The sequence below is a fragment of the Cryptosporidium bovis genome (assembly GCF_009768925.1).
Source record: "Cryptosporidium bovis isolate 45015 chromosome Unknown contig_35, whole genome shotgun sequence".
Classification (NCBI taxonomy): domain Eukaryota; phylum Apicomplexa; class Conoidasida; order Eucoccidiorida; family Cryptosporidiidae; genus Cryptosporidium; species Cryptosporidium bovis.
The window spans coordinates 53,964-79,103 of record NW_027125010.1 but is presented as its reverse complement, the minus strand read 5'-3'; the positions used below and the strand labels follow the sequence as shown (position 1 = coordinate 79,103).

Here is a 25,140-nt window from a genome sequence, read left to right as displayed (position 1 = left end):
TTAATTTACGTCTAACAACTCTTTTTAATTCACGGTTATTAGTTTTATTATTAGAGTTCAGAATTAGTGAGTTAAATTAGGATAGCTATTACCTTTTCAACTTTTTTTTTACATTCCTGATCCACAAATAACATTCGACACTCACTTCCACCGGGCTTATGTTCCCGGATCGTTATTTACCTTGCTTGGTTTGTTCGCATTAGTAGATTTCTGGTTATCTATACTTATTCCTCCTGAACCCAACAATTCCCTTGAATTGTGTGTCATGAAGCAGAAATCCTGATCAAGGCAACCGTTTTGGCGGCCATTTCAGCTTTGATCTGCGAACTAAATTTGGCAGTATTGAAGTCTCTGGGGACAAAATGTGGCCAAACAAAACCTTTTTTGGTGGCGCCCAATAATTCCAATAATAATAATTACCCTTTACATGTAAAAGTTGGCGACTGAAAATAATATCGCAGTCGAAAAATATTTAATATTGTAATATTAATATAGACAGAATGATTTTTTATCATGCTTGGTTATCTATTCCAATCCTGATAATCTACGCAGTATCCTTGGTTGCTTGCCATTTATTCTTGTTTCACGATCTAAAATATATAATAGCATTAGCGTTAGCTGTTGGTATTTTTGTATGTACAATATTCTTCGTGATATTTATCAAGATATTGATTTACCCCTTAGAAACGTTCGGGAGAATAAAGAGATATATTTTTGGTGTGAGAAGGAAGTTAATAAGGAGAAGGCTAGCTAAATTGGGTCTGCAAAAGAATATCGAAATAAATAAAATTCAATTAGAAGAGTTTTTTGGGAATTATGAGAGTTGCGAGAAAATAGAGAAAAGGGAGAACAATGTACTTGCTTTTAATAATCTAGATATAGAGTTTACGTTAGACGATGAAAGAAAAAGTGAAAACGATAATGATGAAAATGATCGGGGGCGAAATAATGGGGCATCGAAAATTTTGTTGAATTATGCAGATCCAAGTACAAATGTATTGGCAAATGCTAATTCATTTGTATCATCAAACTCGAATAATAATAAATTGCTTGAAAAAATAACAAGTATTACTAGCATGAGAAATAAAAGTATAGGTACAAGGAGAAGTGTCACTAATAATCTAGAGGAATTGGACCACAGGAAAATGAATAAAATTATCATCTCAAAATCTTTTTCTAATATAACAGAAGGTAATATTGTAAATAGTAGAAAATCTGACTTGATTAGAAGCAAAATACTACATATTTACGATCGTTATTTTCTAAGAGGTCTAAATGCGTTTTTTTCAAAGGACTTTGTCCAAGTTTCAGTATTTTTAATCAACTTAGCATGGGCGTTTTTGTGGGTAATAGATACACATTATTTGACGAGAGCATCATATGAGGAACCTTGGAAAATAAAAAGTGGTATTGAAAAATTATTACTTTTTGACGAGGCATTTCTTTGGATAGCGGATTTCAGTTTATTTTATAAGATTTTGCTTGAGATATCAAGGTTGAGTAGAGGAATCAATAGGATAATGGCAATGAAATATCTTATTACTTCTTCAATGTTTGTCTCTCTATTTGAAGTCTTAACAACATCACCCGTATTATTGATAATGAAGTATTCAATAGGAACTGGACCAATTACAACGTTATTTGTACTTGGATTCCTCAGGTTTTTTAGATTGTTGAATCCTATTCCAATTCTCTTTATTATCTTCTATTGGTCAACTGAGGTAATGAGGACGTGCATAACCGTTATTTGGACAATTACCTGTGTCGTCCTAGGTTTTTCTGGAGCAATGATGATTATAGAATCCCCCAGAGAAAATTTTAAAAATCTATTTGATTTTGTTTACTATACAATTATTACAATTTCAACTGTAGGGTATGGTGACTACTCACCCACATACTTCGTATCAAGACTTGTATGTATTGTACTCATTATATTCACAATTATATATGTTCCTAATCAAATAAGTAAACTTTTTCAGTTGGCCCAAACACCTCCAGAAACTATTGGGGTATGTAATGTAGGAGTTTATGATGAAAGCATATTTGAAAAAGAGCACATTCATACAAAGCTAGTATTGGTAATAGGGACACCATCTGTTAAGCATCTTTCATATTTATTAATGGAACTCAACCAACTTAATGTTAATATAGATTTAATAAAAAAATTCAATGGAAATTCTGGAAATATAATTAGATATCAACCTATAGTTATGGTTTTAACTACAGTAGATCCAAGAGAATATTCTAAACTTGTTAAGGATTCTCAAATTTCTTTAAAGACACAACTTTTCGTGAAAAAACTTAAAAACTTTGAAAATCTAAAGGAGGATATTGAGAGTATTAGGGGATTTATAACTGCCATTTACTTCTGGAGTGATGCAATTAATGCTCAAGTTTTATCTCCAACTGATATTTCACTGAATGAGAACTCAAATGGGTCGAGTTTCAAGTATATTGATAAACAACTCGGAAAAGGGAATTCCAAAGTTGTGACTTTTGAAAAACTGCTTGATTTGGAAAGAGATACTATGATGGCCTGGTATTCGGTGAGAAAATTTTTAAACCTGGATGATTATGAATATTTATTCAAAACGAGACAGAATGAGTCTGTATTTGTGTCCGAAAAGTTAATATTTAGGAAGTATGGACAATGCAATTCTGACAAATTTTTAACCGATATGTCAACGAATTACTGTATTGACTCTGTTGTTGTATTTAACGGTGAAAATTCGGATTTCAAGTTGGATAATGCTCTTAGGGACGACCACTTTTATGATCTATATGGAATTCAAGATGTAAATACAACTAGGAGAACGGTTTTGTCAAATAATCCAATACTAAAAGCACCAAGCAGACCTGAAGAAATAAGTAGTTACTTATTTTACCTTTCTAAAATGTCAAATACAGATCACAACAATGAGATGAACAGAATAAAAAACATCATTAAAGAAAGGATGAATTTTGGGCAAGAAAGGCAAAAAAATAATAAAAACGATTTTCACAAAAGTGATAATCCAACAAAGTTCAGAAACACTTATAAATCTATTTATATAGCAGAAGTGAGGTCAAGATTATTAGCTAAAACATCTTTATGCCCCGGATTCTCAACACTTTTGGCTAATTTATTCAATACTATTAAAATAGAAGACAGTTCAACGGAAAAATCACTGTATAATTCGATAAAAGGTATATTAGATGAATATGGCGACAATAGATTGTATCAGGTAAATGATTTTTCCGGAAATGTTTCCAGGAATACAAATAAAAGTACTGAAACTAGTGTCGGTGATGTTAATGAAACAGAGACTATTGATATAGACATGTTTGATTTGGAAAATGGCAATTTTAATGAATTTTCGCAAAACAATTCAGTTAGGGGCAACGATTTACTGGCAGATATTGTATCAAAAGCAAACTTGCTTGCAAAAGATTACATAAATGGAACTTTTTGTGAACTTCTGGAAATACCATTGCCCGACTACATGAATAACATGCAATTCTTACAGATATCGTCATTTTTATACGATATGTATTCTTTAATTTGCATTGGAATAACAGTAGATGTGAAAGAAGAACCAAATAAATGTTTACAAATAAGTCAGAATGGATACGAAAGTGAGGAAAATGTAGATTATGATGAGGATAATGAGGAAAACGAGTTATTTAACTTCATAATTACGTCAGACGATGAAAGTTGTGAAAAGTGTGAAACTCCAAGAAATCACAGTAGCACCGGAGGTAAATCTAGTGAGTTGGAAGATGCAAGAAATGAGGCTAGCAGAAATGGAACTAGTGAAATATTAAGTTTCAAAAAGTTAAGAATGTTTGCAAATAAATCTAAAGTGAACAAATCAAATGAAAACAGTGGGGATAAAAATATTTATTTTAAAAATATTGATAAGGTACAAGTAGGCTCCACTAGAAGAAAGATATTAAATCCATCAGACTATATAACTGGTAAAAGATGGAAATATGGAGACTTTATAATAGAAAGAGATAGTGACGTGAAATTGTTAATAATATCTAATTCAAAGGAAAAAATATTTTCTTTTATCCATGAAAAAGGAAAAATAAAAGACAAATTGGAAAAATACCAACAAATACATAATTTACAAGTAAGACAGTCACTCAATTATATAAGGCTTTGTTTACAAGGAAAAACGCAGTTAATCAACAATAAGTTGATCATACCTTCTTGGAAAGTAGATACACCAATTACTCCTAGAATAAGAAGATCGACAATTTTTAAAAATACACAAGTTAGAGGTTTACCACCCTCACCAGTACATAGAGAATTAAAATATTCAAAAATATCTCATATTGAAAAACTTGAAATGTTTTGTCCTTCAAAGATAGAAGGATATATTCATGGCACAACATTTATTTTATTGGTTTGCGAGTGGCCTGAATCCATTCAAGAGTTTCTAAATGGAGTAATATTAAATAGGTCAATACCAGTGGGATGGGATTATTATAGATATAATAGACATTTTAAAACAACTGTTCCAATTTCAAGTCAGTCATTAATTTTATCAACTATAATCGTTTTTTTATCAAAAGACAACGATGAGAAGTACTTTAGGAAAGCAATAGTTCCACCAGGATGTGTTGGAATATACATTAATGGAAATTCATCTAATGATGAAGATTTGATAAGATCTGGATTGTTTTATGCTCACTCAATAGTTGTTTGTTCATCAAACTCAGTTAATAGTGATTCAAAAGTCATAACTACATGTTGGAGAATTCATTCGTTAATTAACATGAAGATACAAGCAGAGATAGTCCTTTTGAGAAAGAATGGGGTGAATAATAACAGTAAATTAAGTTACATTTCAAAATTACAAAATAAAAATAATATAAAGAACAATACATCAGAAATAAAGAATAGAGAATTGAAATTGTTTGATGCCAAATGGAATATGTGGCAATGGAAAATTACAGCAAATTTGGCCCAGCTAACAAAAAAGTGGCTATTTGAGGGTGGTCACCTCCCTCCGTATTTCTTTCCTGCAATAATTGCAGATATAAGATTTGAAGAGTCCCTTCCACTGCTTGATAATACTTCTTGGATATCATCCAATGAATGGGACTTTTCTACTTGCCCAACCGTTATATCAGGAAGAGTATTAACTACGGATATGATTATACCTATTATATTTAGAAGCGTAAAAATAAATCCCATTTTGGCAACTTCAGATTCAATAAAACCACTGTTAGGATATAATGAAAGATATAACTTTTTTAATAGTCCAATGACCTTTGATAATCAAATTAGAAACAATATCTCAAATTTTAGCTTACAAAGATTTTATTCAGCTTCAAGTAGCTTTTCTCCTGAAAACGATTTTGTTCCAGATTACACTGAGTGGGGTGCATTAGAACTTATCACAATTCCAGAAAGATTTCACGGATGTAACTTTTTGACTCTTTTTAGAGAAATTCTTAGAATAAGTGGAATAATAACAATAGGAATAGTTCACACACTCACAGATAATTGTGAGATTCCAAACTCACAATTCCCAGAACCTGGCTCATACAATGGATTTCAGACAATAAATGAAAGAAATAACACTTTAAATGCTGTAAGCGATCATTTTGGTCGAATTGCACCGAAGTTCAATCTTAACAACAGGATTTTATTGCTTTCACCTAACCCCAAATACATTATTTCGAAATCAGATTTAATATATATAGTTACGCCAGTAACTAAGATTTTTTAATCAGATTAGTAACATGTGACCTAATTAATGATATGTTCTATAATGTGATTTCATTTTTCTTTTATCTCTGATTTAATCGCGAATGTTCTTGCTTTTCATGCAAATGAGTGTTTGGCGGGGGCAGTTGAGGTGGGTAAATTCTATAGGTACCTTATTAAAATCCAATATAAGTGTGGACAGGGTTTGTGATTTATCTATTTTATATGATGGAAAATCTAGATCATTCGTTAGGGTAGGTTAGTACCTATTTTGAGTGTTTATTTCTTTTCAAGTTCGTAATATTGTTTTCATTTTATGAATTTTAATCTAGGAAAATATGTAATTATTCTGCACCAGGGACTGTTTTTGGAACATTAGACATATGTTCGAACTTTTTTGGAAACTCAGAAAAAGAGCAAGAATTAATCGAGGAAATAGCGGTGAACCATTTGGAAAAGTTCTCTATGTTGGTTCCGATTAAAAATCTTGATCAAAATATGGATTTAACATTCTGGAGTGTAGTGAGTAAGTATGGAAGGGTCAATGATGAAAATTGTTCAGAGACTCAAGAAGAAAAATTGTTTAAATACATGGACCCATTTTTGGGTATTAATTTCGTCTTAAAAGCAAGTATATTGGAAATAGTTGATATTGAGAAATTTAGCGAGTTTAAAGATTCAAAACTATCTTTATTCAGAAAAGAGCTTGAGAATAGATTTTTGGATAAACATCTTTTGTATTTTAAGAATAACAAACTATTTTCAAATGAATCTCAAGGTCATGATAACTTTGAGAGTTTAGATTTAACTGATTTCAATACTCCAATCAGGAGGACAATAATATATGATTCTGAGTTACTCCCAAAAATAAGCATGAACAATAATGAAACTTTGCTAGTTATTCGTTCTTCTGCCTCTCTAAAATTACCTTCAAAAAAGTAAGTTTTTTTAAAGATAAAAATGATAATATTTGATTATTGCTTCTATTGTTCATTTAATGTAGAACTGGAGTTTGGAATTCTGAATGGAGGTTCGAGTTCACAGATGACAAAAATAGTAAAGAATTAATATGGAAAGGAAAAGTACATCTACATTGTTATAGCTCAGAAGATGGAAACTCTCATCTTGTTCATGCAAAAGATGACATTAGGATTAACATTGTTTCGAAGAATCATTCTCAAGACCAACTGATAAATGTAAGTTAAAGTCCAACATAAAAAAACACTAAAATTTAATTCAAATTACGCAGAGTCCTTTATTATTCTCGAAAGAATCATCTGAATCTATTTCTAGCTGTGAAAGAAGAATTCAACAAGAACTAAATGAGCAATTAATCGAGTTCAAAGATGATAGAATAAAAAAACTGAGACGTTTGATGCCTATTAACCCTGTGAAATTTAATTGGGAGGAATTTTGTACTTCTATACAAGAACCATTGAATGAGACGATCATTAAAAGTATAAATTTAGGCAGTTGAACTGTGGTCTTTTTGCAAGGAAAAATTCGCTAATACAATGGCGCCTTTTTCAATTTTTAAAACGGGTATTTGAAGAGAATATACTATTCTTCAGGCTGGGAAAAAAAACTCAATATAGGAACAACGATTCTCAATATACAAAAGATAATTTAGAAATATAAGAGATCAATAGTATTTTGTCTATACAGTTTCCACATAATAATAAAATTCGTCAATTAGTCCTGTATTTTGGTTTGTTTTGCGTCTTTGTTTCCGAACTAACACCAAGAGGGGTTTGAAGGTTTTATGGATAATATTGCGTATTTATGTTTGATTACTTTAGATATCCCACTTTAAAATAACTTTTATGGTGTGACTGGGAATAATTTTACGGATTTTTAGTAGTTTTTATTTTTCTAACTACAATACAATGAATCTACATGAGAGTTCAGTTCCTTTTTCTCCTCCATCACCCAAAAAGCAAGAAAGAAATAGTGAACCAGATAATATTGAGTTTGTAGGTAGAACTGCAGATAATAATATTTCAGATTCAAATGTGAATATTCGGAATATTGAATCGAAAAATATAGATGAAAAGGTAAAACGTCGCTTTCCTCCGAATCAATTCCTAAAGTTTTCAAGTTTGGTTCTTGTTCCTGGAAGGCCAAGGAGGTGGAGGAGAGTGCAAAGAAGAGCAGGAAAGAATGAGGGGGCTTGGCTATATAGATGGGAGTTCATTCCAGAGTCTATAGACAACATTTTCATGGAGAATCTAGATTTAATGGCGAGAGGAGTAGTTGGACCAAGAAGAACTGGGAGAACAACAAGAGCTGTCTCTTTTCATATGAAAGAAACGGTTCTAGGCCCAGGTAATATGTACGAACTAGAAAACAACTATGATCAGTATGGATCTAATAACGCCTCACAAAATGTATTTGATCCAAAAATGACAACTTAAATAGCGAGTTAAGTCTAAAATGTGTATTTATATAGTAACTATAGTAATGGTGGTAATTACCACTATTATGAATAATTAGTTTTTGATTCAAATGTATTTTTGTCTTTTAAAAAAATAAATGACACTGTTGAAACTACGAGTTTTCCCGATTATGGAATATGTTTCTCACAAAATTTTGTTCCGTAGAAAGCATCTAATAAGGGATAATAAATATGTAATTACTTTCATACATATAGGACATTAATACTATACTAATGCGTATAACGAGGTTAAGTGATAAGTTTAATGAAAGTATTTTGGAAATCACCATGTAATGTGTTAACTACTGGAATTTATATAATGTAAATTCATCTACATGCGAATAAGAATATGCAAGTAAATAACCTCAAAATATAAATTTAAGTGGTTACATCATTCTACACATGTTTGAAGGATTATTTATTCTGTCAATTGGAGTGAATTCGGAAAGAGAATCAGAGTCTATCTCATTATTTGATTGGTCAATACCTGAATTGTGGTGTAGTTGATGAATTCTGTTGTGAGTAGCATTGTGTATTTCTTCAATAATGTTGGTTTGTAGATTGGGAGCTTCACCACTCTCATTAATTTCGATGGTTTCAACAGGAAAATTTCTAACAGTGGTAAAGCTACTTGTAAGCAATGGGAATTGTGGTGAAAAAATAGGCATTCCGGAAAATGCAGTTGAATTAATACTTCTTGTATTTCCGGAACGGCCTGTTTGGGTATTTGTCGTGCGAGAACGAGAAGCATCACTTCTCTCTGTATTAGTTTGAGTTTCAGCTGTTGTTTGTTGCGTAACATTATTACTATCTGTATTAGTTTGTGTAGAGCTGGAATTTTGGGTTGTTCTTCTTCTGTTTTCATATGAATCATCGTCTGTAGGAAGTTCAAATCTACAAACGGGGCATGAATTGTGTTGATTTAGCCATGGCATAAGGCAATTAACATGAAATATATGAGGGCAAACCTCTACATCTCTGGTTAAACCCATAACTTCGTCACCAACATTATATTCATCCTGGCAAACGGCACAAGGACCACCCAATTTAATTTTTGCAATGTTAGACTCGGATACTGTTTCTCTTGGAAGTTGCTCAACAACTTGAACAGATGCTGGTGGACTCCCAAATCTATTATTTGGATCTTCTGTACTAAGAGCAACAGCCAATGCGTTTTCCATCGTTTCAACAAGAGTAGAAATAGCGTTACCCGACAACATTTCGGCTATTGGAAGTTCTCTAAATTCTCCATTCATACCAACAACAAATGCTGTACTGGATGAATTAGGAACTGACGGATTTTGATAACCAATTCTTTGAAAGGTGATTGAATTTCCACCACCTTGCAAATTTTGTTCTTGTTGTAAATTACTGTTATTGTTGCTATTGATAGTTGTTATAGTGGCTCTTCTACCATTGTTGCTTTGAAATTGGTTGTTTGAGCCTTGATTGTTAATGTTATTTCTTAAACTCCCGGAAACCTCTGATATTATTCTTGAAATTAAAGTTTCACCATTAATACCTTGAGGGATTTGTGGCAAAGAGGAAATGTTTACCCAAGCAGAATTATTGTTTGTATTTTGATTTGAGTTCGCTTCATTTCCCGGAAAATTTGTGGATTGATTATTTGTATTGGATTCATTGTTTGTATTCAAATCGTGGGTATTCAATGATTCAGTACCACGATCTTGAAAGTGGTGAACTATTTCAACAAACCCACTATTGCCACATATAGAACATGTTAGATCAGTATTTGCTACCGTCTCATTTACAGCAACATACCTTTGGCAGGCGTGGCACCAATACCTTCTTAGAAGACTTCCAGAAGTCCCATTAATACCAGCATTAAATACATCGTTTTGCATTTCAGATTAAATTTTTGTTCAAAGAAAAATTTGCGATTAATATATACAACAGCCCTATTTTTTAATAAGTAATTATACTTTGTTTAATAACTAGAGTTGAGACGGATTCTAAATGATAATAATAAGGCGAAAATGACAGATGAGAACCAATATAAATGTAAATACAAAAAATCCAAAATATCAGCTAATAAAAACTGATTTTTCCTTAATAAAAAATATCTGTAATATTTATGTTACACTTTGTAGTTTCCTCTCGGGGTGTAAGTTATGAATGCACCGCCATCTAAATTCAGTACTTTAATTTATTTGGTCCGTAAAAGCACTTTATGGGAAGGGAGCAATTGAGACAAAAAAGGGGTAACATTTTTTATGATAATCACATTTAGGAGTGGATCTTTCTTTCTTCTAGAATGGCTAATTACTCGAACTATTTGTCTATGGTAAGGGACAAGGAACTCGTGGAGGAAAGTAAATTGCTACCCGACTTTGTCCTAAACACCAATCCAATAATCCAGGTTAGTAAAGTTACAAAAAAGAGTATCCCGGGATTCCCTTTTGCTGAAATATGGGACGATGTTTTTACGGAGGAAGAATGCAAAGCAATAATTGATTTGTTAGAAAAAAGCGGTGAACTTTCATTTTGGAACCCCATAGATAAAGAAAACAAAGATTTTAGAGATGTAGATACAGTCGAAAGCGACATGAGCTTACTCTCTAATTTTATGTGGGAAAGGATAAAACGTTTATTCTCCCACCATAGTTTTTCAATTAAAGAAGAAGACGATTATTCAGAGTTGGACACTGTTGGAGAATGGAAGGCTTCAGGAATTTACGAAAGAATGTTATTTGGAAGATATGGAAAAGGTGGGCACTTTGGGCCTCATACTGATGGATCTGTATGCTTAGATGCGAACAAAAGAACATTTTGGACGATTTTGCTTTATTTAAACACAATTCCCGAGGAGGGTGGAGGAGCCACATCCTTTGTAGATTCGAGGCAAAAACTAGAAAAATTTCATAAAGATGAGGATGGTAGAGACAGAACCATACCAGAAAATGTGTTATACAAAGTCCAACCGAAGGCAGGTCGCATCGTCACTTTCTTCTTTACAGACATGCATGAGGGAGAACCTGTATCCTCCGGTTATAAAAAATATATGATTCGCACGGATATATTGTTCAATAGGATAAATCCAATATTAACAGGTGAAAGCGACCAAAAGGCCTATAAAATGTGGCTTGATGCTCAAAATATAGCTGAAAAAGGGGATCCTGGAACTGCAGTTTCGTTATTTAAAAAAGCCTTCAAATTATCACCTGAATTAGCAAGCCTTTTAAAATGTTAGTCAAGTTTTAGCTAACAAATATCCTCAGAATTCAGGATTTGTTCACAGTTGTTTTCAATGAAACAAATGCATCTTGATATTTCATCTTCATTAATGCAACTAATATCGTTAGAAAATGCTATAAACCACAAGTGCGACATGTTAATTAAATACTTATATTTTGGACCCTTTGATAGTTTTGGAAAATGCCTGCTAATCATTTTTCCATCAACGGGATTTTTAAATTCATAGGCTTTATCTAATTTCAAACTTGCAATTTCTTTAATTAAATTAAAGCATGGGTGAGAGTGAAAGAGTTCCTTCAACTCTGAATCACTCCAACGGTCGTTTTTTTCAGACGATCCAAATTTAGATCCTCTATAAATAATGTCTAGTGAGAACAATGAAACTATCAATTCAATCCAGAGTTCTCCTGTTATTGAGATGAACAGTCCCAATTTAATTTTCCTTTCTGTATTTTTTTTTAGGTCGCAACTTTTTTGGATGAACTTAAAATGTTTCGTGTAAAAATCCAATAACCCGGATTCAACCTGATTTAGAAGTCGAGTTTTTGTGGAGTTACAATACAGATCAACTTTACAAAAATCGTTGTCCTTAATGGTATAATTTGCCAATAAATTCAATGAATCTAATTCAATTATACTTGGAATCAAAGTTAGACACGAACTAACAAGTGATACTACAGAATTTGATATCTTATTTGAAAGTTTGAGTGAATTTGACAGAATGTATTTGATTAGTAGAATTTCTTTCCCCTTTTCGTTTTTATAATAATAATGAAATAAGGGAAGCATAAAGGCGAAGTAGGTTGAAGTCCCCCAATTTGATTCTTGATCAAAAGATAGTAAATTAATAAAGTTGACTCCACAAAAAACACTCTCGTTATTTTCACTAACAACCAATAATTCAATTGTACGATGCGTTAATTCGACTACAAAAGGTCCAATACTGTACCAATCTCCAAGCTGGGACAAATCCACAAACTCTATTTCATTATTTAGATAACTGAAGATAGTTTCATTATCTGGAAATTTAAAAACAGAATAAACAAGACCACTATTTACTATAAGTTTAAGACCAATTGCGGGATTACCGGAATATTTATTTGATATCATTTCATGTATTTCTGAACCTATTCTTTCTCTGCTTATTTTTGTTCTTAAAGAGTCTCTCAGGGAATTTTCCTTGCATGCATTTAATAGATTGTCCTCCATAATAAAGTGAAGTCTGGATGTAAATCTAAAGGCCCTGAGTGCCCTTAGAGGATCATCTAGTAGTGTCTTAATTGGATCAAGAGGGGTTCTTATTATTTTGTTATGCAAGTCAACAAGTCCCATGTTTGTAAAGTCCTCAATCTTTCCATCATTAATGTTGTAAAACATACTGTTGATTGTAAAATCCCTTCTGTATGCATCTTCTTCAGCAGTTCCAAGATTTATTGTTGGTATTCTGCTGTCTAAGGTGTACGTTTCTGACCTAAGACCAACAAAATCAATACATATTTCATTCCAAATAAGGGTCGCTGTTTCAAGATGTTTGCTTTTTTCTGGATCTCTGTTAATTATTCCAACTGTGTGTTTTGGATAATTGTGGACTTGTTGTAGCCAATTATTAAACCCTTCTGCAAATTCTTTTCCTGACAGATTATCTAATGCTATATCAATATCTTTTTTGAAGGCAAACTCATATTCACACCCATTATCAGTAATATTTTGTGGACTCTCAAGTCCTACTGAATGCATATAATCCAATATTTTGTCTCTAACCCACCCACCTGCAACTCTGACAATTGTATTTAAATTGTTTGAACTTACGTACTCAAACAAGAGATTAAAAAGTTTTTTCTCATTTTTATCTAATTTTATCGTAATAGATTCACATTCTATATCTTTTTTCACCTTTTTCTCAAATTTGATATTTTCATACTGTCCAGATGTGATGTAAAGTTTTCTTTTTGTGAAATTCAAAGTCTTTTTATTTTTCAGCATTAATTACTCGGCTAACTCATAATTCAGTGATTAATATTTTCTTTTGAACTAAAGTATGTTTAAGGTATTCTTGTTAAGGGATTTTAACTTTAAATCTTAAATTTATTTATTTTTCTTTAAAATTTTCCGCAAAAAAAAACGATCAATTACCCTCTTAACTATCTTAAAAAATATGACTGTTTAAAGCTGTGCAAATATAATAATTTAATACACTATTAAAGTCACCTGAAAATATATGCACATTAATTAAATTATATAATATATACATTTTACAATATTTAATAACTAAAATAAGTTGATTATTGAATTATTTGCTGCTGGAAAACATTTACGAGTTATTTTAAAAGAATAACTATTCAATATATTTTTGTGCAACGCAAGTAATATTTAATTATTTGGTGCAGTAAATGCCATTCCCAAATAAGAAAATTCAAGTAGGTGATCAACTTTCAGAGTCATTCAGATCATTTTCAACAATAACTGATGTTGGATTAATAAAGGAATTGTGCATTACTAACATACCTGGATGGAAGGAGATTGAAACGAAGAATATAGAAGTGAGCCAAATACTTTCTGGATTAACAAATCAACTTTTTTCAGTAAGCATTATTGATGGGAGTATAAGTTCTAGTTTGAAGCACTCGAGAGTTCTTTTTAGAATATACGGTAAACATGTGGGAAAATTTTATGATTCAAAAGTTGAACTTCAGGTATTTAGATATCTAAGTGAGATAAATATTGCTCCAAAACTAATTGCAGACTTTCCGGAAGGACGTATTGAGGAGTTTTTAGAGGGTGAGCCATTAACTACTAGTCAACTTAAGCTTACCCATATATGTACAGAAGTTGCTAAAAATTTGGGTTATCTTCATACAATTAACACAAAAAGAGCAGACTTTCCAAAGAACTTTGACAAAGAACCGATACTTTTTAAAAGAATATATCTTTGGAAAGAAGAGGCAATTTCACAAGTATCTAAGGAAAATTTTTCAATAGATCAAGAATTATACAAGACTGTTTTAAACGAAGTAGAACAACTTGAGGATATTATTTTGGGGGGAAGAAAACTTTCTTTTGAAACAATTGATACTCTCTCATCGATTACACCTGCATATTCACTTGTATTTGCCCATAATGATTTGCAAGAGAACAATCTTCTTCAAACTTCTAACAACATTAGGATGATTGACTATGAGTATTCAGCAGTTAACTTCGCTGCTTCAGACATTGCTAACTTTTTTTGCGAATTTACATACAATTATTGCCATGACGAACCACCGTTCTTCAAATATAATTATGATGATTATCCTTCCGAAGAACTCAGAAAATTGTTTGTTTCTGTTTATCTTTCACAAACGCTACAAAAGCAAATTCTTCCTAGTGATGATGTGGTACACATAACTACAAAGGTAATAGAGGTGTTTTCTCTAGCCTCACACCTTTCATGGGGATTTTGGTCTATAGCAAGAACCCCAGGATACCAGCCAAATTCCGTTGAATTTGACTTTTCAAGTTATACAAATGTCAGGTTTTCACACTATTTGAGAAAAAAAAAACAACTAATTGAAGAGGGGATTATTCCTCTAAGTAACTGGCTGACCAAATAACTCGTTCTTCATTATTTTCTACAATTTAAGATGATTGAACTTTAGGCTTTAAAGCTCACTAGTTATGCAAGATAGGGTGTTTAATTTTTTATTTTATATCCACATGAGTCATATTACAATTCTCAAATAAGCGTTAATTATATATTTGCTGTTTATTAGCGTAATTATTCCGTTTGTGTGCTTTTCCTGCATCTCTTTTAATCTTTTATTCCTTGTTAATGAGAATAAATGCCCACTATATTTGGCGCCGTACGGCGCCGTGGTTTTTAGTATTATCATATTTGAGGGGAGATTAGTAATGAATTTAGGTCATGCTGAGTGAACAGGGAGGAAAATAGTTGAGAAGCACGATTTTATATGTTGAAAGAACAATTACATTGAATAATAAAAAGGTGGATAAATATATCTATTTCACTAGAATAGATATTTCCATTGGTTTTTACATAGCAGTTTGGATATTGAAGAAGAGGTAAAGATGGGGATGTTTTTGACGAAACCATCCACTAAGAAACACTCGAACCAAGGAGGTGATTTCGAGAATTACGGCGTTAGATATGGAGTTAGTGGGATGCAAGGTTGGAGAGTATCTATGGAGGATGCCCATTTGGCTTTACCGAAGCTCAGTAAACATTCTGAACTGTCTCTTTTTGGTGTTTTTGATGGCCATGGTGGCTCGGTGATTTCAGAGTGGGTATCAAAACACATAGAATCAATATTCGAGGAAGAACTAGATTTGGTTGCTTCTGAATTAAATTCAAATGAGTTGGTTTTGGACCAAGAGAAAAGTAAGCTACCAGCAAAAGTTGTGATTATTTCTGAGGCACTTCAAAGGACATATATTAAATTGGATGAGCAGATGGCTGCTCCTTCCTCTAGGCCGGAACAAAGAGCCATATATGACCAGAAAAAGTCGTCCAATGAAGTCAATCAACCGAAAACTTTCCTCCAAGAGTTATTAGGAGGAATAGATGGGCAAAAAAGGGTATTAAGAATGGTAGAGCAAAATGGAAATAAATTTCTTCAAATAGTATCCTTCAATGGCGATGAGGAGTCGGGAAATGCTGAGCTTGAAGATACTGAAAAAAAAATTGAAGAAGTACAGGAAAAAAGGGAATCTGTAGAGGAGTCAACTTCTGTTACAACAGGAGAAAATCTTGATCCGGTAAAGGTTACTCAAAATCATGATTATCATGAAGCTGAAGAAACAAATTCCAATGGAATTGTTCCTTTTGAAAGCGATGTAAATTGCATGAACAATGAATCTCCATTTGAATCTGCTGACCAGAGTTTAGCTGAAGATGAATGTTTGGAGGAAGATAGTTACATGGAAGACCTGTCTGACTCAGGAGCATGTGGTCCGGACCATTGTGGAACGACTGCTGTTGTTGCTGTTATTGTCCAGGGAAATTCAAATCAAAGTCCGTTCCTAATTGTAGCTAATGCAGGTGATTCAAGAGCTGTTTTAAGTCGTTCAGGCCAAGCAATTGCTTTGTCTCATGATCACAAGCCTGAGTTACCAATAGAGAATGAAAGAATTTTAAAGGCGCATGGTACAGTAGAGAATGGTCGCGTGGACGGTAATCTAAATATGTCTAGGACCCTAGGTGATTTACAATACAAGAGTGACGAGACTCTTACACCAAGAGAACAAAAAATAACGGCATTTCCAGATGTTAGAATAATTCCTCTAACTAGTGAGGACGAATTCATTATTCTTGCATGTGATGGTATTTGGGATGTTGTTGATAATCAGTTATGTGTAGATATCGTCAGAAGGAAGATGTTGTTACAGATAAATAACTCCGAAGACACAAGTAATAGTAGTGGTAAAGAAGTGGAGGTGAACACTGGTGAAAACTTCACAACTACTAATGGGAAGCCATACTCAGAGTCACATTTAGATGGCTCTTCTCCTATTCCACCGTTAAATTCCATTCAATTGTCTGATATTTGCGAAGAAATATGTGACGAATGTCTGGCTCCGAATCCAGTCGAAAGCGAAGGTATTGGATGTGATAATATGACTTTAATGATCGTCCAGTTGGGACCATCAACGAGAAGTGTTTGTGGTGATTCATCCAGCACTCTTGTCTCTCCAAACATTGGGTCTGCTGTTGCAAAAAGACTGCAGGCAACAGCTGTTGCAATTGATAATCAAAAACTTCAACCCAAGCAATCGAGCGATTCCTCTGAAGCAAATTCAAAAGACCAAAATAACGATTTGGATATCAAGGACGATCAATCGTTGTCTGACACTAATAACAAAAAATCTCCTGATGCTGTTATAAATAACACAATTCTTCCGAAAGTCCCATGGATTCCAAAGAAAGATTTCAATGTCGTTCTTTATGGATTTGGTGTTGACGATGGAAGATTCGACAACGTTCCTGAAAACAGATTTTAAGATCTTTTTTTGAGTGTCAAAAACAAGACGTTTATATGACCTTTTTATAAATACCAGGAAATATTAATAACAATAGCAGTGTTAATGCCGTTATTAGTTTTATTTTATTTATGAAATTGAGTAAATTAGGAGAGTTTTACTTTAAGAAAATTACAATAAGTCATGAAGAGTTGTTTCTGACTGGCTAAAGACGGGAAAATAGTTTAAAAAACATATTAATAATACTTTGTTTTCTAACTATAAAAGAATATTTCTTCGTTTACCAGGATGTCTGTTAATTTCTTTTGTATTGAGCACAACGTGCCACTGGTATGCACAATACTACACGGAATGTTCATTTCTCCCGAGTTTTGTGCGAGAATAGTGCATAACCTTAGGTAATTACTTATTTCTCGGTTACAGTTAACTATAGTATATCCAAGCTTTATACTAAAGTACACAACTAAGGTTAAAAGTTAGAATATATTGTTAGTTAAACGAACATTGAGTTGATGCTGTGTAGATGTTGCATCTTCAATTAATTCAAATTACTATCGAATCACTGAAGCTTAAGTGCGAATTTGCCAATTTAAAACCACAATAATCGATACTATCTTGTGATTTTTTTAGAGCTCAACCATTAAACTTACTTTTTATTGAGTATAAATACGAGAAAATACCGAACATTTCCTTCATTGTTTTGCTTAACAGTTCCTTAAATTCAGACTCACTAAATTGCTGGTCTTTTGGTATTGAAACCAAGAACCAACGGGTCTTTTTTCTCATCTCATATATTAATGCTATACTATTTACTTTCCTTTATTCATGATATTTATTATCATTCCAGTTACTTAGGTGACCGTTTTAACATTAATGGAATGGCATTTGTTTGGCGCCAAACTTTTTTTTAAAAGTTCGGTGTGACTCATTTTCTACAAATATAAATGTAAAGAGAAAAATAGGCTTGTGAGCAAAATAAAGAATAGGTGCATAATATGTTTGAAAACAATAAGATGATAATTTATTGGTGTATATAATACCAAATATTTAAAATAGTCACAAAAATTCTGGTGAAAAGTTCCCTATTTTATTAGTTAAAAATGAAATATGTGACTCGTTGAAAAAAAATTGCACACGAACACTTTTTGTAGTCCCCCATATTATACCATGCAGTGAATGTATAATAAAAATAAAAATATATACATATTTTTTTAAATATTTGCATATATAAAACATTCGACTAAAATAATTAGGTTAAACTTGCTTATGTATATTGTTATTTCATGTATTGAGCTTTTTTTCACTTTTTATGAAGACTAAGTTATTTGGTATTTGAGATAAGCTAAAAACAATCAGGAAGTTGTTCAAACAAACCTTGAATTAAAACAGAAGCAGGTTTAAATTACAAATGAACTTAAAATTTTGAATACTCAGATAATAATTCAGTATAACAAAATGTTTAAATTTGATATTTCGTTTTTTTTTGTGTTAATACTATTATTTAATTATACTTTCACCAACTCAGAGATAACAAGTGAAGTTTTTAAATATGAGAATGGAGGTGAAGGCTTACCACTAGATATTGTTAAAACAACACATATGAAGGATTATACTATAGAAAATAAAACTGAAACTTCGAATACAGTGGAAAACTTTGATGATACTGAAATAGACAAAAAATACGATAAGTCGCATATAGTTAAAGATGATAGATACTCGTCAAGAAGTATATACTTCATACTTGCTGGAATATTAATAATAATATCAATATTTTCAACTTTTATAGTAAGAGATTGTGTTGTTGAAAGAATCAGGCTTAAAAATGATTTTTTTCTTCAAACAGTAATGGATACAGTATTTCGTCAGGCAACATGTATATTTTTGTCTCTTGCTATCTCTTATTGCTTGCTTACTTCAAGATTAATTGATCTTATAAGAGAATACTGTGAGAAAATAATGTTAAATTATTCAAATAAGACTATCATAAATAACATTGCTACTAAAATAGATGATGCTATAATAAATAACTCAAAAGTATGGACGACTGAAAATTTAACAAAAGAATTTAATAATATATTGGCGATAGTTATATTAACATTTTCTTGGTATTGTGTTTTCGTGTTATTATTTACTGCTTCAGTCAAGTTTTTAGAGAAATGGATTAGATATGCAGATAGTACTGATGTAGGATCACTGATAAAGTCAATATATACTCTCAAAAATATGTTTAGTTTAGGAAAAATAAGGAAAAAAAAGACATCAGACTGCCGAGATTATTATAGCAACGGAAATAACAACAGTGACATTCAGAAATTGTTGGGTGAATTAGGAAAAAATGGTTCTAATGTAACAGCGAGTGAGAATAAAGGTTCAATTCAAGAGAATATCCCCATTACAGTACTACAAGGTTGTGGAAGTATTTCAAGTTATAAGTTACCCTTAAGTAAGAACGGAAGTTTAAGTGAAAGGGGACAAATTGAAACTGATCGCCTAATTGATGTTGAAAAGAATGAAGTTATGAATTATTCATCCGAGGTTGATATAGAACAGTGCACGGATATTAATAGTAGTTTAAGTTCGTGCTCTGAAAGAGAAGAAGGGGATATTTCCATTGTTGAGGATGATATTAGGGTTTCACAATTTAATGATAGCATCGAGTTGGGAAACAAACCAAATAACACCAGTAATACAAAGTCAAAGAGAGATAGCGTTTCATCAAGGAAGAAAAAGCAAATTAGAAAGGCAAGTAATATTCCATTGACATGGAGAGGACAAATTTCAGAGAAATTTTCTCTTTTTTTTAACAATATACGGGATTGGCCCAACCAATTTTTACTGACGTATATGAAAGCTCATTTTGTGTCCTTACGATATGATTTCATGGACGAGATAGCAACTTATGATAATTATGGCTCGTTTAGTTCAAACGTTAGCGGCGACACTTGTTCATCGTTAGAATGTCAAAATAATTCATGGTTAATTTCTTTAGCAGACCCAACAGTTTTATTAGTAGCCGGTGTATACTTTACAGAATATTTAAGAGCAAAATTATTGATTTTGGCAGTGTCACTAATTCGAATTCCGATTACGACATTGGTATTTGCTTTTACTGTTAATATAATCTCTTGGCTATGTATTTATAATTATCATTACAATATTGTTGCTTTTAACAATACAAAACATTATTTTTCCGAACCTATGATTTGTTTTTATATTTCTGTTGTATTATTTGGGTTTTCATTGGTTATATGGCTTGAATCATGGATAATAAAAAGAAATCTCCAACCAAAGGATGTATTAGAGTATCTTAAAATGAAATACAGTCTTGATATTGGAATACCTCAACAAGAAATAGAGTATGAAAAAATAATGCCTAGGTACAAAATACGCAACGCTAAATTATCTAAAAAAAAAGAATCAATGTCAAGAAGTGGTGGTTATTTTCAATTATCAACTCAACCTGGTAATTTAATTGCACAAGGCACATTTGAAACCAATTATTTAGGCGATTGTGATATTAAAGAATCATCCTCGTTCCTTAAAAGATTGTATAGATACATATATAATAAATTATTTGGAACAAATAATCCAACTCTTCATGATGACTTATTTTTCTTTAAAAAGAATGGGCCGAATATATTGTTGAGATGGTTTCAAGCTTCTTATTTTCTCCAACACATTCTCATTTCAATAGTCATTCATCTCTCTTATCTTCAAAAAGAACTTTGGTTTAAGGAGTTCCAACTAGTTACCGTATCCATTTGGTGTATTTTTATACTACAAAATATGTGCCTTCCTTTTATACTATATCCCATATTATTGTGTACCTCCGTAGGCCAAATGGCAGATAAACTAGTACTTGAACAAGTAATATCAATACAAAAGACTCAAAATATTCAAAGAATTGCACAAATTTCCGAATCTTTGAGATTTTACAGTTTTATTTACCTGTTCACAAGAGGGAATGAAGAAGACAAAGAACTACAAAGAAGAAAGTATAGTATTGTTGCAAAAACCGCACCTTGGGAACTTCAGGTTAGATGCAGAAACACGATGAATTTTTTAATTAACAATGCACCCATAAAAACACAAGTAAGTTTTATTAAATATTAATAGTTATTTTAACATTAATAACTAACCATATTAAACTTAATAGACGATAGTGAATAAATCAGGTATTGATGAGCACACAATTAAATACTTTTTAATTTCTGAAGGTCTCTATTACTCATCTGAACACGCTAAAGAACTTTTAACTGTTTTTGATTTTGATAATGATGGTATATTAAATGAATCAGAATTCTCTATTTGCTATCACGCGATTCAACAACATTTTATGGGAGAACTTGATGTATCAATTATATTAAACTATCTCGAATCAAATTTTGGAGTAAATACAGCTTCATCAACTGGAATAGATCTGAGCACATTCACCTCAATGGTAAAAAAGTTAAAATTGGGATGGTCTAACGGGCAAATAAGGCATGCAATGATCTTCTTATCTGGAGGAAGAAACCCCACCTCCATGTATCACTCTGTAAATAGTTTAAAAAAATCAGACTCAAAGAGAAAAAACAAGTATCAACTTTCTGTTAAAGTCAATGATTTCATAAACAAGCTAGTTACTATAGAGAGCGGGATTCCAAGTAGTATTTCTTCGACACAGCTAAGATCAGGCACACTTGTTCCTCTAAACGAAAAAAGCTCTATACTGTCAAGCTTTAGTAGAAATAGTAACAGCGATAAAAAGGGTTCTATAATTTCAAACTCGAATTGTATTAAAGAGGAGCAACATAAAAATACCGATAAAATTCAAATAGAAGAATATGTTTATAGCCATAGTGAACTAGAGGAAGAGATTATAGAAAGAGTATAGTTAGTTTTAAGTTTTTTCTGTAGATGCCTGAATAACATGAAAATAAGCATCGGCGCCATTTTGTTCAAACAACATGCTATTTTGTAAAGGCCACAATAATATATTTGAGCGAATAATTTGAAAGCATTAATGAAATATGTAGTTAAGTTTGAAATATATTATTTTCGCTGAAAGATGGATGCTTTTGAATTGGAATTTCATTTAGAAGGCGGACATGCACATCAATACAATAGTAGTCTAATATATCACGAGTTGGGAATTCCATTAACAATTAATTATTCACGAAATCTACTTGAAGGAAACTTAATATCTGTTGGTGACACTGGAGGTTTCTTGACTTTGTACAAAATATTTCACATGGAAAACTCTCTAGCTGAGGACGCTGAAAAAAGGCACACAAGGCTTTTTTCTAGAAGATTACACAACAATTCAATAACTGAAGTAAAATTTCAAAAATTAGACTTTGAATCAGACGCAATAGAAAGATATATATATACATCTTCAACAGATAGTTTTATCGTGAAGTTTGACTTAGAACAGGAAAATGAGAGTTGCAAAATAAGAGCTCACAAAGAGTGGGTTAAAAAATTCTCTCTTTCTTCGGAAAATGCATCATTACTGGCTACTGTTGGAAATGATGGTAATTTTTTCATATTTGATAACAGATATTTCAACAAAAAAGCTTCTCTTTGCTCAAGTGGTAAATTTAATTCAGGTCAAAGTAAAGACTGTTCAATTGACATGCTTAGAAAAAATAATATAATTGATACCAACACATTTAAAAATATTGAGAAGATAAATTTAGTCCCGAAAATAGAATTATTTGGTATTCACGAACCAAATAAAAAAACAAATTTAATAAAAAAAAGTCAATCCCGTGAGAGACTTATAGGCAAAAAAAATTTATCTATTAGTGCAGTAAATTTTTTAAGTCAATTAAACTACATTTCAACATGTGGCAGTTCTGACGGATACATCAAAATTTGGGATATTAGAAAGCTGTCAAACACTAATTCGGAGGATAATTATATTCACAAATTTTCCCCCCAAATGGAGGACGATAAAACAGATAATAGCGAATTAAGGGGAATAATATGGATGGATGTAGACGACAGTTACAACAAATTAGGTGTGAGAACAAGGGATGGAACTATTTATGTTTACAACATATCTGACATTCTTTCATTAGAAAAGGGAGTGAAGCCTCTTGTTATTGACATGAACAAATTATTCCCAGAGGAAAAATGCGAACTTGCTGACTCAAGTCAAAAACCATCAATTTCTTGTTTTGGAAATTGGATTGCAACTCCATCAAACTCAGGAAACATTATCAGTGTTTTCGATATTTCAGACTTAAGTAAGAAGTTAGAACCTTATTTTATACATAAAAGTGGGAATGCCGACGAATTTCCCGAATTTCAATGTATTGAATGGAAGAAAATATATAATATTTCAAGTTTGTCACACATTTTCCCGCTCAAAGGTCTCAAAAAGCAATTGGGGAAAGTTTTTGATGTGGGGAAAGAATACTGCTCAAATTTTTTGGTTGGGACAAAATCGGGGTATTTAAAAGTTTTTGATAATAAAGATTTTCAAGTTAACTTCAGAAAATCTGCTATGCCGGACTTTTCTGATTTATCCCAAAAGGGACCTCTACCCATGGATTGTGGTATGAAATGCAATAAGAATGGTGAAAAATTAAAATCTCAGTGGGTATCGGGTGAATCTCTGTCTTTTAGTGGTTCTTTTGAAGGTGATTCAGAGGCATTAAATCAACTTTCTTTGTCATCTTCTCTCTCAGTTCCGATACCAAAACCCACCAGAGGGAGTATTACCGGGGCGGAAGTTGGAGTCAAAAAGGTTGCAAACGATGATGCTGAAATTACAAATTCAACTAATAATGACTCCTCGAATTCACTGAAGGAAAATAAAACGGGGTTTTTAACGTTAGGTAACCTTAGTTTATCTGAGAAAGAACCTATTTCTAATTCTGACGGCTTAAAGGGTAGTTCAGGTCTAATAGGTGAACATGTTGAAAAAACGCCCTTTAGGAGGAGTATTCCATTCTCAGGTTCTTCTCAAGACAGTGTTGGGTATCCTGCTCCACATAGAGGACAATGTGGCTATATAAGTCAGTCGCAGGAAAGTTTAATGACACCAAAATCATTTGACAACACTAATTCTATTAAAAGTGAAAAGAACAATGTCTATGATGAGTATACTGATTCCTCAAAAGATAATACGTCTAGGAAAATAATTCACATCCCTCTTTCTCAGTCAAATGAGGAAGTCAACGGAAGTCCAAGTTTAAATTCAATCGAGATTTTCACTGAAATACGAGATTATGACAAGGTAACTACTAATTCTAATTCAAGAGACATAACCAAATGCCAGGATGCATTTTCAGATAAGTGTATGTATGATAGAGTTAATGAATACTCTTCTGAGGAGGAGAATAAGGGATTTAAACAGCGGAGATTGGATAGCTGGGTTCGTGCCAAGAAAAATATAGAGGCAAGCACCACAAACAATAGTTCCGCTGAGCTTTCACCTACAAATTAGATTGTTTTTCCTTCTCAAACGATCAAATGATTTGTGGCTATTTTAGATTCTGTTGCTATCTTGTAAACATTAAGCCGTTTTAGTTCTTTTGCAGTAGTAATGGCACTTGAATTATCCATTCTAAGGTTTAAAATTGTAAGCCAATCAAGCTAAATTAATATTTGATTGTCTTATTCCAAAACAAGTCCAGGTTAAGCTGGTTGTATTTCTGGATTTGTTTTTACTAAGCCCTCTAAAATAGGTAATCTATAAGCTCAATTAATTTATATTTAGTCTTGTTTTGTTATTTTGATCGGTTTATTCAACTGACTAGCTACTTATGCGGTGTTTTCTTATGTCGACTTGAAAATGTTTAGAGGCATGCTCCACGTTCTTGAA

At 32.1% G+C, this 25,140-nt stretch overlaps 11 protein-coding genes across 11 annotated transcripts; 9 read left to right on the top strand and 2 right to left on the bottom strand.

Moving 5' to 3' along the window:
* Window positions 1-500: 500 nt before the first annotated feature.
* Window positions 501-5,723, top strand: FG379_002515 (uncharacterized protein; the record flags this gene model as incomplete). Its single annotated transcript, XM_067327845.1, has 1 exon — window positions 501-5,723. The coding sequence occupies one exon, from the start codon at window positions 501-503 to the stop codon at window positions 5,721-5,723; it is 5,223 nt and encodes a 1,740-aa protein (XP_067184679.1).
* A 206-nt stretch (window positions 5,724-5,929) lies between these two features.
* FG379_002514 (uncharacterized protein) lies at window positions 5,930-7,178 on the top strand (the record flags this gene model as incomplete). The annotated part of the gene is made up of 4 exons (XM_067327844.1): window positions 5,930-5,955; window positions 6,034-6,639; window positions 6,705-6,897; window positions 6,951-7,178. The coding sequence occupies 4 exons, from the start codon at window positions 5,930-5,932 to the stop codon at window positions 7,176-7,178; spliced, it is 1,053 nt and encodes a 350-aa protein (XP_067184678.1).
* A 409-nt stretch (window positions 7,179-7,587) lies between these two features.
* On the top strand, window positions 7,588-8,115 carry FG379_002513 (uncharacterized protein; the record flags this gene model as incomplete). Its single annotated transcript, XM_067327843.1, has 1 exon — window positions 7,588-8,115. The coding sequence occupies one exon, from the start codon at window positions 7,588-7,590 to the stop codon at window positions 8,113-8,115; it is 528 nt and encodes a 175-aa protein (XP_067184677.1).
* A 406-nt stretch (window positions 8,116-8,521) lies between these two features.
* FG379_002512 (ring domain) lies at window positions 8,522-10,000 on the bottom strand (the record flags this gene model as incomplete). The annotated part of the gene is made up of 1 exon (XM_067327842.1): window positions 8,522-10,000. One exon carries the CDS (start codon window positions 9,998-10,000, stop codon window positions 8,522-8,524), a length of 1,479 nt encoding a protein of 492 aa, XP_067184676.1.
* Window positions 10,001-10,410: 410 nt separating this feature from the next.
* On the top strand, window positions 10,411-11,346 carry FG379_002510 (prolyl 4-hydroxylase alpha subunit; the record flags this gene model as incomplete). Its single annotated transcript, XM_067327840.1, has 1 exon — window positions 10,411-11,346. The coding sequence occupies one exon, from the start codon at window positions 10,411-10,413 to the stop codon at window positions 11,344-11,346; it is 936 nt and encodes a 311-aa protein (XP_067184674.1).
* An 11-nt stretch (window positions 11,347-11,357) lies between these two features.
* Window positions 11,358-13,334, bottom strand: FG379_002509 (Cca1p; the record flags this gene model as incomplete). The annotated part of the gene is made up of 1 exon (XM_067327839.1): window positions 11,358-13,334. The coding sequence occupies one exon, from the start codon at window positions 13,332-13,334 to the stop codon at window positions 11,358-11,360; it is 1,977 nt and encodes a 658-aa protein (XP_067184673.1).
* A 407-nt stretch (window positions 13,335-13,741) lies between these two features.
* On the top strand, window positions 13,742-14,941 carry FG379_002508 (choline kinase 2p; the record flags this gene model as incomplete). The annotated part of the gene is made up of 1 exon (XM_067327838.1): window positions 13,742-14,941. The coding sequence occupies one exon, from the start codon at window positions 13,742-13,744 to the stop codon at window positions 14,939-14,941; it is 1,200 nt and encodes a 399-aa protein (XP_067184672.1).
* A 475-nt stretch (window positions 14,942-15,416) lies between these two features.
* FG379_002507 (Ppm1g-prov protein) lies at window positions 15,417-17,345 on the top strand (the record flags this gene model as incomplete). The annotated part of the gene is made up of 1 exon (XM_067327837.1): window positions 15,417-17,345. One exon carries the CDS (start codon window positions 15,417-15,419, stop codon window positions 17,343-17,345), a length of 1,929 nt encoding a protein of 642 aa, XP_067184671.1.
* A 1,434-nt stretch (window positions 17,346-18,779) lies between these two features.
* Window positions 18,780-21,437, top strand: FG379_002506 (uncharacterized protein; the record flags this gene model as incomplete). The annotated part of the gene is made up of 1 exon (XM_067327836.1): window positions 18,780-21,437. The coding sequence occupies one exon, from the start codon at window positions 18,780-18,782 to the stop codon at window positions 21,435-21,437; it is 2,658 nt and encodes an 885-aa protein (XP_067184670.1).
* A 223-nt stretch (window positions 21,438-21,660) lies between these two features.
* Window positions 21,661-22,200, top strand: FG379_002505 (uncharacterized protein; the record flags this gene model as incomplete). The annotated part of the gene is made up of 1 exon (XM_067327835.1): window positions 21,661-22,200. The coding sequence occupies one exon, from the start codon at window positions 21,661-21,663 to the stop codon at window positions 22,198-22,200; it is 540 nt and encodes a 179-aa protein (XP_067184669.1).
* Window positions 22,201-22,374: 174 nt separating this feature from the next.
* On the top strand, window positions 22,375-24,762 carry FG379_002504 (uncharacterized protein; the record flags this gene model as incomplete). The annotated part of the gene is made up of 1 exon (XM_067327834.1): window positions 22,375-24,762. One exon carries the CDS (start codon window positions 22,375-22,377, stop codon window positions 24,760-24,762), a length of 2,388 nt encoding a protein of 795 aa, XP_067184668.1.
* Window positions 24,763-25,140: the final 378 nt, after the last annotated feature.